This window comes from Dipodomys spectabilis, unplaced genomic scaffold (assembly GCF_019054845.1).
Source record: "Dipodomys spectabilis isolate Male_0828 unplaced genomic scaffold, ASM1905484v1 ptg000179l, whole genome shotgun sequence".
In the NCBI taxonomy this organism is placed as follows: domain Eukaryota; kingdom Metazoa; phylum Chordata; class Mammalia; order Rodentia; family Heteromyidae; genus Dipodomys; species Dipodomys spectabilis.
The window spans coordinates 2321738-2340654 of NW_024870856.1; the positions used below are offsets into that span (position 1 = coordinate 2321738).

An 18917-nucleotide genomic window follows, 5' to 3' on the forward strand; every position below is an offset into this window, starting at 1 on the left:
ATCTTTAACAGGTCTGCTCCTGTATCTAGCCCTTAGCTTAGTATTCAAATTACTTCTTCTCCAATAGCTTTAGATCCAATTCAAAGTTGTTTTTAATATGGGACTTCCATATGTGCTGTGCTGTGTGTGTGTGTGTGTGTGTGTGTGTGTGTGTGTGTGCATGTGTGTGATCACTTAAGGGACATATGTAGGCTGGGAGTTGCGCCTTAGTCATCACTAAGTCTTTTTTTAATTTTAATTTTTTGTGAACATACTGTACAGAGGGGTTACAATTACATGGGCAAGATAATGAGTACATTTCTTATCAAGCATTGTAGCCTCCTCCTTTGTTAACCCTTCACATCCCTTCTCAGCCTCCCCCCTCCCACACCCAATCCTCCCCCCCCCCCAACGTTGTAAAGTTCGTTTTTGACATGACAACTAATACTTATTGTTGCAACAGGTCCACCTGTATCCTTAAATGACTTGTTTTTCCCCATCTCCTCCACAAATTATACCGACATCAAATATAGTGAAAGCAGGGGTTATACTGTGGGGGAGGGACATACAAAGCAACAATGAAATAATCTTATAAATGCATTAGAAACAAATGCATGAAAGAAAAAAAAACATTTAAATACATATCTAAGGGTTCATTTTCCTAACATCACATTATCTGACCTTTTCTGCTTGACTCATACATATACTAGATATTGCAAATAAGGGAAACCATGGGACCTATTTTTCTTTGGGCTTGGCTTACTTCACTTAATAGAATTTTTTCCAAGTCTTTCCATTTCCTAACAAATGGGGCAATGTCATTCTTTCTGATGGAGGCATAGAATTCCATTGTGTATATATACCACATTTTCTTAATCCATTCATCTACTGAGGGGCATCTGGGTTGGTTCCATATCTTAGCTATGGTAAATAATGCTGCAATAAACATAGTTGTGCTGGTAGCTTTAGTGTGGTCTTGTTTGTAAACATTTGGGTAAATGCCCAAAAGTGGGATTGCTGGGTCATAGGGGAGCTCTATGTGAAGTCTTTTGAGGAACCTCCATACTGCTTTCCAAAGTGGTTGAACAAGTTTACACTCCCACCAACAATGAAGTAAGGTTTCATCACTAAGTCTTTAGCGCCAGTGATGGTCGGACAGCCTGCTGTTGGTGTCTATTTATTTACATGATCAGAGGCGAAATGACAGACACCAAGGACACTGCTATTCCTATACCAAGATTCATTTGTTTGAGCGCCACCTTTCCTAGCGCTCATTGAGTGAAGGAGAGCTCCTGGGCCAACCACATGTCCTCTCTGAATGACATCTATTTTTAAGGAGTGTTGCATTTCTTAGTCTCACAGAACCCCCTACTGGATATTACTAGGTATTGCATGCTGAAATGACATTCTGTCTGTGTAGCCATTAAACTTACACAGAACTATATCAATCTCATATTATTTAGACATAGCTTTTGTTAACACTAGTTTTGAAGGGGAAAAAAGATACATGATAACTTAGAATATACACATAAAGATGGATATGTAAAATCATTCAGATCCCAGTTTGACTTTTTTTGTTTGGGATCCTAACAAAGCCTGCCTCTCTGTTTTCCTGATTTGAGCAACTTCAAGTCAGTTTGACCCATTGGAGGCCTGCTTTGAGGACTTGTGACCCAAGACCAGAGCATGTCTAGTTTACTGTTAATATCTGGTGTTGAGGAAAAATCTTTTTGAGAACTCTGCCAGTGTCTGTGGATTTTGAGTTTTTTCCAGTCTAGTTAGCAGGACCAGGAATCATTACTAGCAACCAACACTGTTCCTTCTCATCTTTCCTAATGTCTCTTTTCTGGCCCCGTTCTCACACACATGAAGACCTCAACTGAGGTCTTCAACTGAGGGCTCCAGGCACACCTGGTTAAATGTCCAGTACTTTCTTTTCCCTTTTTGACTTTTTTGTCCTGGGGCTTGAACTCAGGGCCTGGGTGTTGTCCCTGAGCCTCTTTGTGCTCATGGCTAGTGCTCTACCACTTGAGCCCCAGCATCATTTTTTTTTTTTCTGAGTAATTTATTGGAGACAAGCCCCATAGACTTTTCTGCTTGGGCTGGCTTTGAACCGCCACCCTCAGATCGCAGTGTGTCCTAAGTAGCTAAGATTACAGGCGTGAGCCACAAGCCCCAGGCTGGTACTCTCCTGTGCTCCTGGCACTCCCTCTTTGTAGCACTCTACTTTCCCGCACTCGGGTCGGCAGCGCAGGCAGTTTGGTACCTTTAACTCAGGAGGCAGCAGGCTTACTCTGAGGCCTGTCAACCCTCAAGGCAGCAAGCGGGCAATCCCGACTCCTTCCTTGATTTCCTGGTGGTGGGGCACTGTCTTCCTTTGTCTAAAGACCAAGGCCTTGGAAATAATTATCTTTTTTTTTTTTTTTGTTGTTGTTGTTGTTGGTCATGGGGCCTGAACTCTGGGCCTGGGCGCTGTCCCTCAGCTCTTCAGCTCAAGGATAGCACTCTACCACTTGAGCCACAGCGCCACTTCTAGTTTTTTGGTGGCTTATTGAAGATAAGAATCTCACAGACTTTCCTGCCCAGGCTGGCTTTGAACCGTGATCCTCAGATTTCAGCTTCCTGAGTAGCTAGGATGACAGGCGTGAGCCACCGGCGCCTACCTTGTATTTTTCTTTTTATGGTTTGATTGTTTCAGGTGGGAAGGTAAATCATGTCCCTCACATCCTGTCTTGTCCAGAAACAGAAATCTCCCTCTTCTTTACTCATGAAATAGGAATCCCGTGTAGCCTTCTGTCAGATATTTCTTTCTTCCTTTTTTTTTTCTTGTGCCAGTCCTAGGGCTTGAACTCAGGGCCTAATAGCTACACTTGGCTTTTTGCTCAAGGCTGGTACTCTACCACTTGAGTCAGACTTCCACTTAGGGCTTTTTGCTGGTGGGTTTGTCTTCTGAGCTGACTTTGAACTAGGATGCTCAGATGTCAGCTTCTTGAGTAATTAGAATTATAGGCATGAGCAACTGGCACCTGACTCCCAGGTGTTTCTGATAGTGATTTGGCTAAGAACCAATGCCTCAGTAATCTGGGTCTCCTGTGGGTGAGGGAGATTTCTGCGCGTCACCTTAGCATGTCTAAAAGACTCTCCCGACCGAGGCTCACGCACTGCTGCAGCAGGAGCCGGGGTTGTCACATTCCCAGCGTTAGGGACTGCACAGAGGCCTCACTTGTGAGTCCACACCTCATGTGCATAAGTCGATGTATTCTAATATGGATATGGAGGCAGAAAGAATTCTGATTTGAAATTCTCCCCCAAGAGCCAGGGCGACTCCCTGCAGATGGCAAGATCCCCTCGCTGCTTTGTATTCCCCAAGAGTTGCCCACGGGGAGACCAGCCATTCTTCAGCTGCCCAGAAGGAACTTTGTCTTGGCATAGCATTCTTTGGTAAATAATTACTTACCTTTCTCAAGCGCACCTGATTGACTTCTTAAGAGGGAAGGTAACCAAGCAGCATTCACTAGAGCTTGTGTGGGAAGCATCTGTGCCTGTAGATTCAGGGTCAGAGGCCATGTGGAAAGTGGCCCGGCCTTGCCTGGGTCTGCGACTCAGTGACCCCTCCCAGGGGGCCACTTGGGCTGCTGCACAGCGATGCTGGTGGTCACAGCAAGGTGGACATGCTGGTCACCAGCTGTGCCTGAGTGCCGAGCAGGGGCACTGGCTAGCAAAGACAGTGGAGAGGATGCAGGGAAGGATGAACCGAAGGGCCTTATTCCCCATGAACTCTGAAACCGCACATTCCCTCTGAAACAAAGAAGGAAATCTCAGGAATAAAGCCATCGGTAACATTTTTTTTTCCTTTATAGATGACCTTCAGTCATACTTTTACTCTTTGGTTAAGAACTGGTTAAAACACTGGGTGCCAGTGGCTCATGCTTGGCTAGCTGCTTAGGAGGTTGAGATCTGAAGATCTCAGTTCAAAGTTACCCCAGGCAGGAAAATCTGTGAGACTCTTATCTCCAATTAACCACCAGAAAATGGGAAGTGGAGGTGTGGCTCAAAGTGGTGGAGCACTAGCCTTGAGCAAAGGAGTGCCCAGGCCCTGAGTCCAAGCCCAGGACCAACAAAAAGAAAAGAAGAAGAAAAAAGAACTGTTTTGAAAGGCAAGGTCTATTTCCCATCTTTGTTAGTTGGGCCTTACGTTGTGTTATGCTTTGTGCCAAGCCTGGTGGGAAGACAGCCACACACCACGGAAAAGATCTGCTGTCCAAACCTTGTCCAGTATTCACAGGTTATCCATTCTCTGGTTCTGTCTAGGAAAACCTAGAGTTTCGTTATGGAGCAAGTCTGTGCACACGTCACTTGTATTACGCATCTACCAAGCACCAGGCCTGGGGCTTAGTTTCCGCTGAGTTTTTAGATTCTGCCCATGACGTGCTCTGTGTTCCTGGAAAGGTCTGGCCTCACATGATGCCACGACGGCACTGGTGAATCACGGCTCATCCTCCTCACTCCAGCCAGGGGCAGGAAGGACGTGGCGCGTTCCCCATTCTAACGACAACATGGTGTCTTTAAAGAATACCGCTGACTGTATTCGTCTGGTGAAGGCACGTGGTTCAATGTGAATAGAACTGTATCGGAAATCAGGAATGATCTCTCCCAAGCTACTACTAGGGTGGGTTTCATGATCTTCATCCATAAAGCATCAAGGGTCATATTCAATTCCAAAATTATGTCAGTGTCTGGTATCCAAATTGAACTGCATAAGGTAGGGTAGACGCACAGTCTAGGCTGTAGGCTATAGGAATGTGTGTTCCTATAGTTCCTATTCTGAAATGACTACTGAGCAAATTTCAACTTTTATTCAGACCCCCAGAGAGCAAGTCTTTTGGGTATGTGTCTCATTTGAAGTTGTAGAGTGATATCCATTCTCCATCTTGGAACACAGGATTTCTTTTTAAATCATAGGTTCTCAGGGCTGGGGGTATATCTCGCACGATTACTTGCCTAGTTCAGTGCAGGGTCCTGGTTTCAGTCCTCAGTACTGAAAATCAGTCAATCCTACTAAATTTCCCTTAGCACATTTACTCTTACCCCAAATATTAATTACTCTCCAGAACTTACTTGGTTAGATATGTTCAAGTTGTACATACGGCATTTCTCATTTATGCTTAAGTATCAATGAGAACTATTGGTTATTATTGTATTAGTATAAATGTAACAATGGAACTTACTATTTAAAAAAACCTATCCCATAGCTAGAGCTTGAACACAGGCCCTAGTGTTTGCTAGGCAGGCACTGTAGTACTTTAGCCAAGTACTCAGTCCTTTCTACTGTAGTTATTTTTTAAGTGGAATCTCAAGTTTGTATCCTGGGTCAGTCTCGGATGTTGATCCCCTCTTTATGCCTCATGTATCAGGGATAACAAGAGTGTCCCACAACACTCAGCTTATTGGTTGAGATGAGGTTTCACTAACTTTTTTTTAGCCTAGTTGACCTCAAACAATAATTTTCCCAATCTCTGCTTCCCAAGTGGCTGGGAGTACAAGAGTGGGCCATCACACCCCCGGCCTGTTTGAACTAGGCCTCACTATATCAGGAGCTAGGATTATAGGCACACACCGAACTTGGTTATATGAGTTTGTTCCAAAGGGAAGAAATTTAACATAAGTGCTTTTTATGAAAAATAATCACAAGTTATTCTTTGGTTTCTTCTTCCTACCAACTCGTAATATCTAGAGATGCAGTTAGAGGGTAGTGGTACAGCTATTCAAGCTTTCCAAGTAATGCTTGGCATATTTATCATAACGTAGGACACAAGGGGAAACTTTGGTCACCTTGTATTACATAAATGAATAAAGTAATGGACAATATCCAACTCAGAGGTCCACTGTAGAAAATAGGTAAAACTCTTAAATGTGAAAGAAAGCTTTGTTATTAAACTGTGCTCTCTACAAATCTCTTTTAGTTATTATTATCTCTACAGAGCTCATTTAGCATCAGAATAGGCTCTGTTCCAATTTAGGGCATTATTAAATAGAACAACACACATACACACACACACAAATATGTGAGCTCAAGGCTAACTTTAAGCCACAGTGCCACTTCCAGTTTTGCAGATAAGAGACTCACAGACCTTCTTGCTCAAAGTGGCTTTGAGCTGTGCTCCTCAGATCCCAAGTAGCTAGGATTACTGTGAGCTGCTGGTAGCTGGCTGAATTGGGGTATTTTTATGAACTAGGATTGTAAAAGCAGAATTTCAGCTTGGTATCGTTTATGCTTGATGTTGTTGTCAGTTTAGGGAATGGCCTGCATCTGCATATGTCTTCTTCCTGGAGCGACTGTTTCTAGTTTTTAGCTTCCTGGGGTTCTCCTGGAAAAGTGAGGGCATGGAAAAAAGCACCTTGCCTGACACTGCATCGCCCTCCACACATTCCAGGTGATGGCTGGGAAAAGATACTTGAGAAAAATAAGGGGTAGCAGGAGATGACATTGAGTTTGACAAGCAACTGCTATGTATATTATATTGAAAGTAAGTGGTTGAATAGTTATTTTGATTTAATGCTTGAATTTTCAAAAAAAAATCCCTGCAGTTTAAAAAGTTGTTTGTTTGTTTTTTTTAAGTCCTGCAAGGCTATACTCGGCCCTGAGCCTTGTAATTGTTCTTCTAGTTCACTGTGCTGGCTCCACATGGGACTAATAGGGTAGCACTTTTAGCTTTTTTCATCCCAAGTCTTTCATGCTTAGGGTGAACTGCTAATCCATTCCAGACCTGAGCTCAAAAATGACTTCTTCAGAGAAGACGCCTGGAAGCTCCAACCCTGACTTTGGCCCAGTGTTTTCCTGCTGCGTTGTCATCAGATATTTCATTGTGTAGCTACTTGTATCTGTTGGCACCTGAGATTTTTTTAAAATTTTCTTCATTGTTATTACAGAGGTGATGTACAGAGGGATTACAATTACATGAGTCAGGTAATGAGTAATTTCCTTTCAAAGAGTGTCTCCTGTTCCCTCCCTCTCGCAGTCCCTCCCTCCCGGCGCTATCCAAGAGTTGTTACAGTTCACTTTCATCAGCGTCCAGTGAGCTCCACTGCTGGTCTTTTTCACCCTTCCCCCCACTCCCAAAGATAAGCAATCAAATTCACCATACAGAAAAGAAGACAGGCATCGGAGATTCTTGAGTTATGTATCTTACTGGTTCAACTCTGAATTCACAGAGCTTTTACAAAGTGAGACCAACAGTAGAGGATGATCTGATTGAATCTTCTAAGGTTCAAGTTATACTTTGTTTTCTTTTTCTCTATTTAGCTGGGAAGTTATCAATTCCAAACCAGATGAAAGACCCAGACTCAGCCACTGTATTGCAGAATCATGGATGAATTTCAGCCTATTTCTTCAAGAAATGTCTCTTTTTAAACAGCAGAGCCCTGGCAAGGTAAGTTTTCCAATGGAGGGAGTGTGTTTTAAAATGCAGAGTATACTTGAGAACAAATGAACTCTAACCTCTTTTGGCTTGGAAAGGTCCTCCAATTCTGAATGTACTAGGAATGTATGCTATGGAAGTTGTTATCAACAAAGATCTTAACAAGTGAGCAGTAGTCTGTTGACTCATGTTTTGGAATTGTATTAGTTTTAGATTTTATGCAAACTGAGTTAGCTTATTAATTAGAATGAGTGATGATTGGCTTTATCAGCCAGCCTAAAAAGGAAGAAAAATATCTGATTATAAATGTCAGTTATTATATTTAATAAGGTTTGAAGTCGGAGGGAGGTAAATAAACACATAGCCCTCTGATTCTGCTTTCAGAGGTAACAATCCCACTTTCAGTCTAAAAAGTGGATATTCTGGCATGATTTATTTCAGAAAATTCACCACCTATAGGTGCCAGCACTCAGGAAGCTGAGGCAGGAGCATTGTGAATTTGAGCTCAGCCTGGACTACAAAATCTAAAACAAAGCAAAATAAAACAATTCAATTGCTGGCAAAAACATTGATGGCAATTCTGCATTCCCAATCAAGATGAAAGTCTCAAGAGACAGGCGTGGGGTGCATGGAGGCGTGCACTCGCTTGCCCTTCACGTGCAGGAGCCTCTCCACCTCAGCCCAGCATGCCTGATGATTTGGGTGCAAAGAAGACCGTGTCCATTCCACTGCTGCCTATAAATGTAAATCTCCATCTGGTTGGAACCAAGAGCTGGAAATATCCACATCTGAGATCCCTGCCATTGTACTTATAACTTGATGAACCTGGGGACTTGCACTCACTAAGCAAGCACCCTAATACTGAGTCACATTCCCAGCCCTTTCTGTTTTAGTTATTTTTTCGGATAAGGTTTCATGATTTTTGCTGTGGCCATCCTCAGATCACAGTCCTCCTACCTGAGCACCCCACGCACTAGTCTTACCGAGAAGCACACCATGCCTGGATTGCTTGTTGAGACAGGATCTTTTCCCTCCCTAGGCTGGCATTGAAGGGATCCTTCTGATCGCTTCCTCCCGAGTAGCTAGGCCTACAGGCAAAAGCGACTCAAAGTCATTTTTAATCTTTTTTTTTTGGGGGGGGGGAGGTCTGGTTGTGGGGCCTGAACTCTGGGGTGGGCACTGTCCCTCAGCTCTTAAGCTCAAGGCTAGCGCTCTACCATTTGAGCCACAGCACCACTTCCGGCTTTTTTCTTTTTGCTTCTGTGGTGCTGAGGAATCGAACCCAGGGCCTCATGCATGCAAGGCAAGCACTCTACCACTTAGCCACCTTCCTAGCCCTCATTTTTAATCTTGACAGATGTCAAGTCCATGTGGTGGTGGAGGGAGGGGGGAGACAGATTTTTGACACCTCTTAATCACTGAAGTGATTCAATGTATTTTGGGGGAGATTCTAAACTTGACACTTCTGCATTGATGTGTTCAGATACATTAGCTGACGAGGCTGAAACTAACAAATCTAGATGATTATAAAAAATCCTTTGCAAAATAAAATTCTGGTTGCAATCCTGCTTTTATGAACTATTCATTCAAACTGTTTATTCTTTTGAGTTCTGTGGCCTTTTCCTCCTTTTTCATTTCAGTTCTAAGATTCCAAAGGACTTGATATTTCTGTAAGAACTTTCCATAAGTTCATTCATTCTTTCAGTGAGTTAATTTATTAATAACCCTGTGCCAATGAAATATAAAAGCAAACCTGAAATATAGTCTCCTTGTTCTTCCTCTGAATCAGTTATTGTGTAAGCCCTTTAGTGAAATTTCTTTGGTCACTTCTCAGTTTTCCACCCCTCCATTTAAAGGTGAAGAAAGGACAGGAGAGTCAGACTGGGCGCGAGCTCATGTGAAGACTCCTAGGAGAGGCTCTTCTGGGTTGAGCTTCAGAAAGGAAATCAGGAGAGTTTACTGTAGGCTGTTTTAAAATGTCTTAAGACAACCAAGGAATTTAAAGAAACTAGATCAAAGAAAAATAATCACAAGCCTGGCACCGGTGGCTCACACCTGTAATCCTAGCTACTCAGGAGGCTGAGATCTGAGGATCATGGTTCAAAGTCAGCCCGGGCAGGAGACTCTTATCTCCAATAAATCATTAGAAAACCAGAAGTGGTGCTGTGGCTCAAGCGGTAGAGCACTCGCCTGGAGTTGAAGAGCACAGGAACAGTGCCCAAGCCCAGAGTTCAAGCCCCACGACCGACCAAAACAAAAAATAATAATCACACTTCACTGGAGGTATTTCCTTTGCATTGGTTTCTAGGTGACCTGGAAGTGACTGAGTATAGTTAGGGAGGAGGATTATAGTGTCCCCAGATTTATGCCAGAACTTACCAGCTGTGCAAATTATGATTGGTATAGATGCCTCTGATTTCTGTTTTGCTGTGCTTATGAATTTTAGTGGACTTACCATGGTGGTTTGAAATTTCAGATTAGCTGATCTGGCTGCATTGTTTTTATTCAATGAGGAGAGTAGTCTTCTGCCCAGCAACAAAAGTCACAGGCATGGTACGGGAAGTCATTTCTCTCAGTGCCAGAAACAAGCTCTTCTGCCCTCCAAATGCTTATTACTAAGTGTTAAAGTGAATTAAGACTTAATAGATGTCCTCAGTGCAAAGCGTGCGGCTTGAAAGAATGATTATATGTAGGAAAGTAATTGAGTATGAGTAAATGTGTGCTCTCAGATTTCCTCATGTTGTGCATAACTGGTCTGTATCATTTCTGTTACTTCCAGTTTTGTCTCCTGGTATGCAGTGTGTGTACTTTTTTTACAGTCTTGGGAAGTTATATTCCTGGGGTTATACTCAGCTATCTATTGTGTAAGTATCAAAGGACATTTTTTTTTTTTTTGCTTACTTGGATGATATGTGTGGCATTAGTATACCTACTGTAGTTTGGAAAGGAACATATGAGTTTCTGTGTTATAAAATAATCTCATCATTCCTAGAGATATCTTTTTATTTTGAAATTAGAAAAAAGGTTGCAAAAGGAAGGATAAGTAAATTTGTTATGTTAAATTATGCCAACAAAAATTTAAATAGTAACAGTGGCTTCTGCCTGTAGGCTCCTATCTACTCAGGAAGCTGAGATCTGAGGATCGCAGTTCAAAGCCAGCTCATACAGAAAAGTCCCTCGAGACTCTTATCTCCACTTAACCATTCAAAAACCAGAAGTGGCACTGTGGTTCAAAGTGATAGAGTGTTAGCCTTGAGCAAAAGAGCTTGGGGACAGTGCCCAGGTCCTGAGTTCAAGCCCCACAACCGACCAAAAAATAAATAAACTATATATCCCATTCTCTACAAGTATACTAGCACTTTTTCTTTTAGACATATACTGTGGTTTTATGAGAATAATATATCATATACAATAATATATCATTGACTTCTACCATTATGTCTAAAATAAAAAATTTTGATCATACCAAGTACTAGGAAGAATATGGAGCAGGCAAAATTCTTTCATAATGTTGATGGGTAAGGTACCAATGTAAAGTCATTTTGGAAAACAGGATAGCAGTTTGTTGTTTTGTTGGTCATGGGCTTGAACTCAGGGCCTGGGTGCTGTTCCTGAGCTGTTTTGCTCAAGGCTATTGCCCTATCACTTTGAGCCACAGCTCTATTTCTGGTTTTCTGGTGGTTAATTGGAGATGAGTCTCATGGACTTTCTTGACAGAGGTGGCTTCAATCTGTGATCCTCAGATCTCAGTTTCCTGAGTAGCTAGGATTACAGCCTAGTGAGCCACTGGTACCCAGTTCAGAATGGCAGTTTTTATTATATGCCTAGCCATCCCACGGCTAAGTATTTATGTAAGACAAATGGAAGCACACTTTGAATAAAATTCTTTATGTAGAAATGTTCACAGCATGGAAGGGAGTATGGGAAGGAAAAAAAAAAAAAGAAATGTTCACAGCAGATTTTTCCGTGGCCCAAAGTAAAATGTAACGCACAAGATCTTAACTAATGAGAGCAAATTAACTGTGGTATATTTATATAATAATTACTACTAAAATTGATTTGCAACACTATAGATTTTAAAGTAACTCGTCTGAGTGAGAGAAGCCAGATAAAAGTCTATGCTCCAGGAGTCTATTTATACATAGTACTAGAAAAGTCAAAGTAGTCTTTATGACAGTCATGTCAGCTGTTGGCTGGGATGAACCAGGTGGAGGCAGCAGTTCAATAGAATGTGAGAGCACTTTTGGGGGCCTGAGCTTTGTTTGCTCTCAACCGTGCTGCTAGTTTCTAGCAGGGTGGATCAGTCAAGCTCTAGCAAAATCTACACTTCGTGTACTATGTGTCAATTATAACTCAGATATTCTACCAAGATGTATAGATTTTCTCTTGTTCCCAAAAAACTACGAAGATCTAGCACTCTCACCTATGATGGGGCACATACGCTCATACTCTCTCCTTGGCTAACTTTTATTTCCTTTTTTTTTTTTAACCCTGGCTTTTCAAATTCACATTTTGCCTCAGAAGAAACTTGAGTTTGCAACTCCTATATTAAAAGATAGTAGAGCACATTTCTAACAGTAATAAACAAATTCTACAGAATACAATATTGCTAGGTGACATTCATTTTTTTGTACTTTCTATGCATAACACAAATGACAAATGCTTGGAGCTCAAATTAAGCTTCCCAGTAGAACCCATATCCGGTATTAGCTTGTGGGGGTGCGGATAGAACTCAGCAGTAGAATGCTTGCTCAGCATGTACAGGGTCCTGGGTTCTAGACCCAGAATTGCTAAAAAGAAAAAAAAAGAGTTAGCTTCCTGATCTGCACTGTCTAAAAGATGGGGAAGAAAGCGCTGAGAAAGGAGAATTATGAGCAAGCATTTTCAGGTGGTCACATTTACTCCAAGCAATAATATTATTCCAGTATTTCTGATGAGAGGCTGATAGTGATTTTCCCACAGTAAATGGTATTGAATAAACAATGGTGAGAGTTTAATTCAGGACCGTCACCTAGACAGTATGCACTATCACCTTTCTATAAGGTTTAGGGTAGAAGTACAGAGGGAGAAAGCTGATCTAATTACAGGCCTAAAAACAATGGGCATGAGTGTGTGTAGTAAAAACAATGGGCATGAGTGTGTGTAGTAGTAGTAAAACATATTTTATTACAAAGGAAGAGTAGAAATTAAGCACTTTTTCATAGAGACATCTTAAGAAAAACCTTTTATTTTTCCATGGTTTAGAAAATCATATTTTGTGAGCTATTAGGACATAAGCATTTGGAAACAAAGGGTATTTCACCTGTACTCTCTTCTTGTATTCCAGTACTGTTTGCATTTTTGTGTCCACTGTTTAAATGTAATGACATTGGACAAAAAATATACAGCAAAATCAAGTCAGTTCTGTTGAAACTAGACTTTGGAATTGGAGAATATATTAATCAGAAGAAACGTGAAAGATCTGGTATGTAATGTGTGAATTTTAGTTTCTATGGATTAGACATTGGCAGGCTGTTTATTATGAGATCATTGTTAAAAGGATTTCAGGGTGGATTTTGTCTTTTGCTAAATATTTTAAAGAATACCCTCTCCCCAATCTAATATATCTAGCCTTTCCAACTTGGGATTGTATTCTTTTCTAAAAAAAAAAATAAATTGACTTTTCAATCAAAATAGTCAAGGGAGGGAGAAAAGGTTTCAACCACTTCGTATTTTGCTATTCATGATTTATTTTATTTTGGATGGGACAGCTAAAGATAAACATTGCCAAAGGTAGAGATCACACATGGGAGCCCCATAAGTCAGGAGTGAAATAATGGGAAGGAAAGGGAAACACGTAGAAAAAGTGATCATTTTTTACCTGTTAACTTGACCTATGACCCGGTATGTCATCTAGAAGATGCAGCAGAATTCCCTGACAGGCTTATGAAAGCATAGAATGTGGTCTTACAAAATTTCTGGCTTAGTGGAACCTGAGACTGCACAGCTAGCAAGTTCCCAGGAATGATGGTTAAATGTAGACCATCACCTATTTTGCACATACGTGAAGCTTCTTGAATGCAAACACTTAATTATAGGGAGGTATTGGAGAGTATAGGGAAATTGAGTAAGAATTTATCATAAAATACGTATACTTTGTTCAAGCTTGCCAGGAAAGTGAAAACTTCCATTTTTTTCCTCAACAGAAGCAGATAAAGATAAAAGTCACAAAGATGATAGTGAACTTGATTTTTCAGCTCTTTGTCCTAAGGTATGTTCTGTTTGTTTAGTTTGTTTCTGCATGGTTTGACTGTACATTTTTTTACCTGAAGCAAAATGTAATTTTTGTTGTTGTTGTTGGTTGTGGGGCCTGAACCCTGGGCCTGGGCACCGTCCCTCAGATCTTCAGCTCAAGGCTAGCGCTCTACCACCTGAGCCACAGCGCCACTTCCGGCTTTTTCTGCTTATGTGGTGCTGAGGAATCAAACCCAGGGCCTCATGCATGCAAGGCAAGCACTCTACCACTGAGCCACCTTCCCAACCCTGAAATATATTTTTTTCTAATAAACTGTTTTTTTTTGTTGTTGTTGTTGGTTGTGGGGCTTGAACTCTGGGCCTGGGTGCTGTCCCTTGAGTGCTGTACCACTTGAGCCACAGCGCCACTTCCAGTTTTCTGGTGGTTTATTGGAGATGAGAGTCTCACAGACTTTCCTGCCCGGGCTGGCTTTGAACTGTAATCCCCTGATCTCAGCCTCCTGAATAGCAGATTATAGGTGTGAGCCACTGGCACCCAGCTATAAACTCCTATTTTATAAGATGACTCGATAATCTCAAAGGAAAATGCATCTGTCTTTACCTTAGGGGTTAATGGAGATTATTCACAATACTTGCATCTGTTTATAATGTATCACTGGGATTTATGTTAACACAGATTAGCCTCACAGTTGCTGCCAAAGAGTTATCTGTGTCTGACACAGATGTCTCAGAAGTGTCCTGGACTGAAAATGGGACCTTCAACCTTTCCGGGGGATACACTCCGCAGACAGACACTTCTGATGGTATACCTCTTTTTATTAGTATTAAGTACATGCAAACATATTCACTATCAACAAATACGTGGATAACTGAAAGGTGGTATGTATTATTAATGTATTATTATTTAGCTATAAAATGAATGAGGTATACATACTTGCCTACAGCATGGATGAACCTTGAAAACTTTATGCTAAGAGAAAGAAGCCAGACACAAATGGCTACATATTGTATAATTCCATCTGTATGAACTGTCCAGAATAGCAAATCCACAGGGAGGGAAGTAAGTTAGTGGTAGCTAGGAGTTAGAAGGAGGGGATGGCAATTGTTAATTGGACCAACTTTCTTCTTGGAATTCATAAACATGTTGTAGAATATGCAGTAATGGTTGTACAGATTTGTATATATACCAAAGCCCAATGACTTGTATACTTAGAGGGGTCCAATAAATGGTTAAAAAGATCCACAATAAATGGTTAAATAGATTCAAGTGGATTCGGGATGAGATGAATACCAAGGCTGCATGGTGAGCTGGGCTCAAAGTCAGATTTCCCATAGCTCTTGGTTCTAATTTGTTATGATGCTTACCCATGAACTTTCGTTATACATTTCACAGATCTCGATCGGCCTGGTGAAGAAGTTTTCTCCCGAGATCTCTCTGATTTTCCATCCCTAGAAAATGGCATGGGAACAAATGATGAAGACGAGTTAAGCCTCAGCTTGCCTGCTGAGCTCCAGAGAAAAAAGGAACAGTTGGATGGTGGTCACAGAGCATGTCAAGAGAGGCCATCAGCAGCTGGCCTCAGCCTCCCTCTGAACAGTGACCAAGCCTATCGCTTGATGGGTGACCTGGCGGGGGACGTCATCACAGCCGCAGTGTCTGCTGCTATCAAAGACCAAGTAGAAGGCACGCAGCAGGCCCTGGCTCGCGCTGCCTTCAGCCCAGGAGAGGACACAGACACTGAAGAAGGTGATGACTTTGAGCTGCTTGACCAGGAAGAGCTGGATCAAATTGAGAGTGAACTGGGACTTGCACGCGAGCAGGAGGCAGAGGCGCAGCAAAGTAAGAAGTCCTCAGGCTTCCTTTCAAATCTTCTGGGAGGTCATTAAACCAGGAATTAGCTTACAACAGAATACAGACGAATCACCAAACATCTCAGACAAGCAAAAAAGGAAAAGGAAAAAAAAAAGGGAAAAAAAGGAAAAAATACAAACTGTAAGCTTTTAATGATTAGATATTTTTTTTGTTTTCCCTTCTGCAGTGAATTGGATATATATCAACTGATACTGGTAGACTGGTTATTTCTGATAGTTATTTTTATGTAATAAGCATGGAAATGAACTTTATATATGCATATATACATTCTGTGGTGTCAGAGATGAATACATGGGGTTGTTTGTAAAGAAAATTGAAACAAACAAAAACCCACCAGATTACTAAGATCCTTCTGTAGGCATTATTTTTTCTTTATAATTAATTTTCAAGCATGTAAAAATTTATTGTAACTAAGTGAAAAATATTGTGAAGACATGCTCTATCAATGACCCTTCTTCCTAAAACTTGGCAACAGTTTTAAGACTTTGATGTTAAAAAAAGCTCAATTATCAAAGTGTCTTTAGTTGAAGGTGTTGGGAAATAATCACAATTAATTTCCTAGGAAAAAATTTAAAAAAATAAGTATTCTGGATAGGCAGAAACATTTCCATGTTATTTCTGTGGTTATAGACAGGCACACTTATAAAGTGGCATGCTCCATTGACAGCCACCTCTAGTCCAGCAATGGTGGTGTTATGTATCACATAGAGGGTGGTTATGATGTAACAGATTTGGTTGTTCAATAGCTCATTTCTGTCATATGTTTGCAACAGGGGTGTTGCGGGTACAGATCCCTTGTGTCCATTCAGACTTAAGTTATACTTTCATTTTTTACATTGTGTCATGGAAAAAGTCTCCTAAAATTGTGAAAGTAGTTATTGATATGTCTCCTGTGAGTGATGTGGTTATCAGCAATAAAGAAATAAGAACTCTGTTCTCTTAGTCTGCATAGATAAAAGAGAGGAACTTGCTTGGCTTTAGAGTGTATTTATTTGCCATTGAAGTATAAATATATACTGTTTCTTATTGGGAAGGTAGAATATATTTTTTTCCTTTAAACATTTTTCAAAATCACTTTTAAATAATCAAAGCAGAAATCAAGGTAGTTTTGTTTTGTATTTAAGTAGTGTTGAGGGACCATGTCAGCAACTATCCCAAATCTCTTAAATCTTCATTTGTAGCTGGCATTTGTCAGATAAACATAGACATGAAACCATCAGATAGGCATGTAGGAAATCTGTGTTCACATCTTTTGGTTTATCCCTTTCTTCTATATCTAAGGTAATCTGACATTTTAATGTAACATCTCTTATTTACTTTTTCTTTCGAGGTATTATCTAGACTGAATTTTGCCAAATGTTAACAGGAGGAAAGTTACTGTAGACTGAACACTTAGGTTTCTGTGACTGATAGAATATGTCATTAGTGCCTCATGACTGTGATATCCTTCATTGACACAAAGTGAGCCTGTGCCTTCGTTTTCTTGCCCATTTTGATACAAATGTAAACTCCTGTTAGGAAATCTTGGAACTATGTGGGGTTTGGAAGAATATATCTGAGTTCTATTCAACAAGTTTCTGGACATGAAGAAAAATACAGTTACATATTCACAAAATAGCTGTTACCAGTATTCTTTTTTATATGTATGCATTTTCATTTATAAAATACTCTTGGACATGAAGTAAAAAAAGTTTAAAGGTCATTTCCGTTTCCTCACTGAGAAGATAACAAGAATTTAAATAAATAATGAATATTTTATAAGTTTTTTGGGCAAACTTCTAAGGAGATAAACGCTAGGGCTGTTAAATTTAATGGCATGAATAATACTACAAATTAAAGAGGGTTTGCAGATCGGTGGTTGGTAGGATAAAAAAAAAAGAGTCATCAATATAGAAAAAAATACCATCTCTCCATGAAGGTAACATTATAATAACTATATATCCTTTTGATAGTCTTTATATAAGAATATGTGGTTATTTTTCCATATTCAAAACCTTTCATTGAAACCTATGGATGTGGAGGCGTGTGTGTGTGTGTGTGTGTGTGTGTGTGTGTGTGTGTGTGTGTGTGTGTGTTTGAACGGGGGCATTATTTTCAGTTTTACAATATAGTAGCCAATAAACCATGTGAATGATCTACAGTCAAGGCCTACACGGCTTTACCGTGCAGATGCAAATAGCAGTATTTCTCTAATATGTAAGAAAAAAACCCTGAAAAAACAATGTCTTATAATCCTAGTTACTCAGGAAGGGGAAACAGTAAGATTGTGGCATATGGCTAGCTTGGGCAAAAAGCATCAATTCTATCTTTAAAAAACTAAGATCGGGCCAGAAGCATGGCTGAAGTGGTACTTCCTGGACTTAATTCCCAGCAACACACACACACACACACACACACACACACACACACACACACACACACACACACACACACACACACACACACGCTTGTACACGCTTTGTAAAGACTTAAGTGGAAGATAGTCATTAAAATATGAATCATATTTTTTCTTTAAAATTGTAGAGGAGCTTTGGAAAAGTTTTACTCATTTCCTTTAGAGAGTGCTGAGAAAAACCATATAATGGGAATAGCATAAAGATAGTATATGTTTTGATACAATAAAACAGTCTTCAAGAAGTTGGAATTTGCTTTGGAAGTTTAATCTAGGCTTGGGTATTTCTTACTCTAAAAATCATCCAACATGACGTAAAACAAAATAAAACAAAACCACTCTCCAACAATGGTAAGATTTTGAATTCTACTCATATTTAAATAAGTATAACTTTCTTCTTAAAAATTAGCAAATGTCATCATGATACTTATCTTAGGCTGAAGCAATTCCAGCCAAGTTGTAAGAAAAAAACTTAAATGTACTTTTTTTGTTTAAACAAGATTAGTATGTTGCTTATATTGTTCTAGCTGTTAGTTGCTAGAAAATTTATGTAAAAAAACCCTTAATGAAGTACTGTTGTCAAAGATCACTTGCATTATAATAGTTATAATGCCTCAACTATCTTATTGTATATCATTCCTCCCTTTTTACTGTTAGAACACAATTAGAAATACAGGCTCTGGTTCCGTTATTAATATCATAACCCTACTACCCAATGATAGAAGTCATGTACAATCTACAAGCCATTGCCTATTTCACCAAACCTGCTTACAGGAACATTGTAATGTTCTTTTTAATGGATCTAGTGCTGTATTGGCCTCATAGTCCAATAAATGCCTTTGGAATAAATGGATGGAAAATAGTGCAAAGATGTCAGTTAAACTTGGGACCATGTGAAAGGTTCTAGGCTTTTTTTTTGCACTAGTAGGATTTGGATTTAGGGCTTTCATCTTTGTTAGGCAGTTTTCTTACTGCTTGGTCATGCTTCTAGTCCTATACTAATCATTTTTAATGCTTCTAA

The 18917-nt window shown here is 40.2% G+C and overlaps 1 protein-coding gene across 1 annotated transcript in view; it reads left to right on the forward strand.

The window, feature by feature from the left end:
- Retreg1 (reticulophagy regulator 1) overlaps positions 1–15996 on the forward strand; it is a 32458-nt gene extending 16462 nt beyond the window's left edge. The window contains exons 2-7 of the mRNA XM_042695217.1: positions 7283–7409; positions 10177–10261; positions 12724–12861; positions 13583–13647; positions 14308–14434; positions 15025–15996. Coding sequence (XP_042551151.1) covers positions 7283–7409; positions 10177–10261; positions 12724–12861; positions 13583–13647; positions 14308–14434; positions 15025–15518 — 1036 coding nt within the window. The 3' untranslated portion in view covers positions 15519–15996. The remainder of the gene's footprint in view (positions 1–7282; positions 7410–10176; positions 10262–12723; positions 12862–13582; positions 13648–14307; positions 14435–15024) is intronic.
- The last annotated feature ends 2921 nt before the right edge of the window (positions 15997–18917 follow it).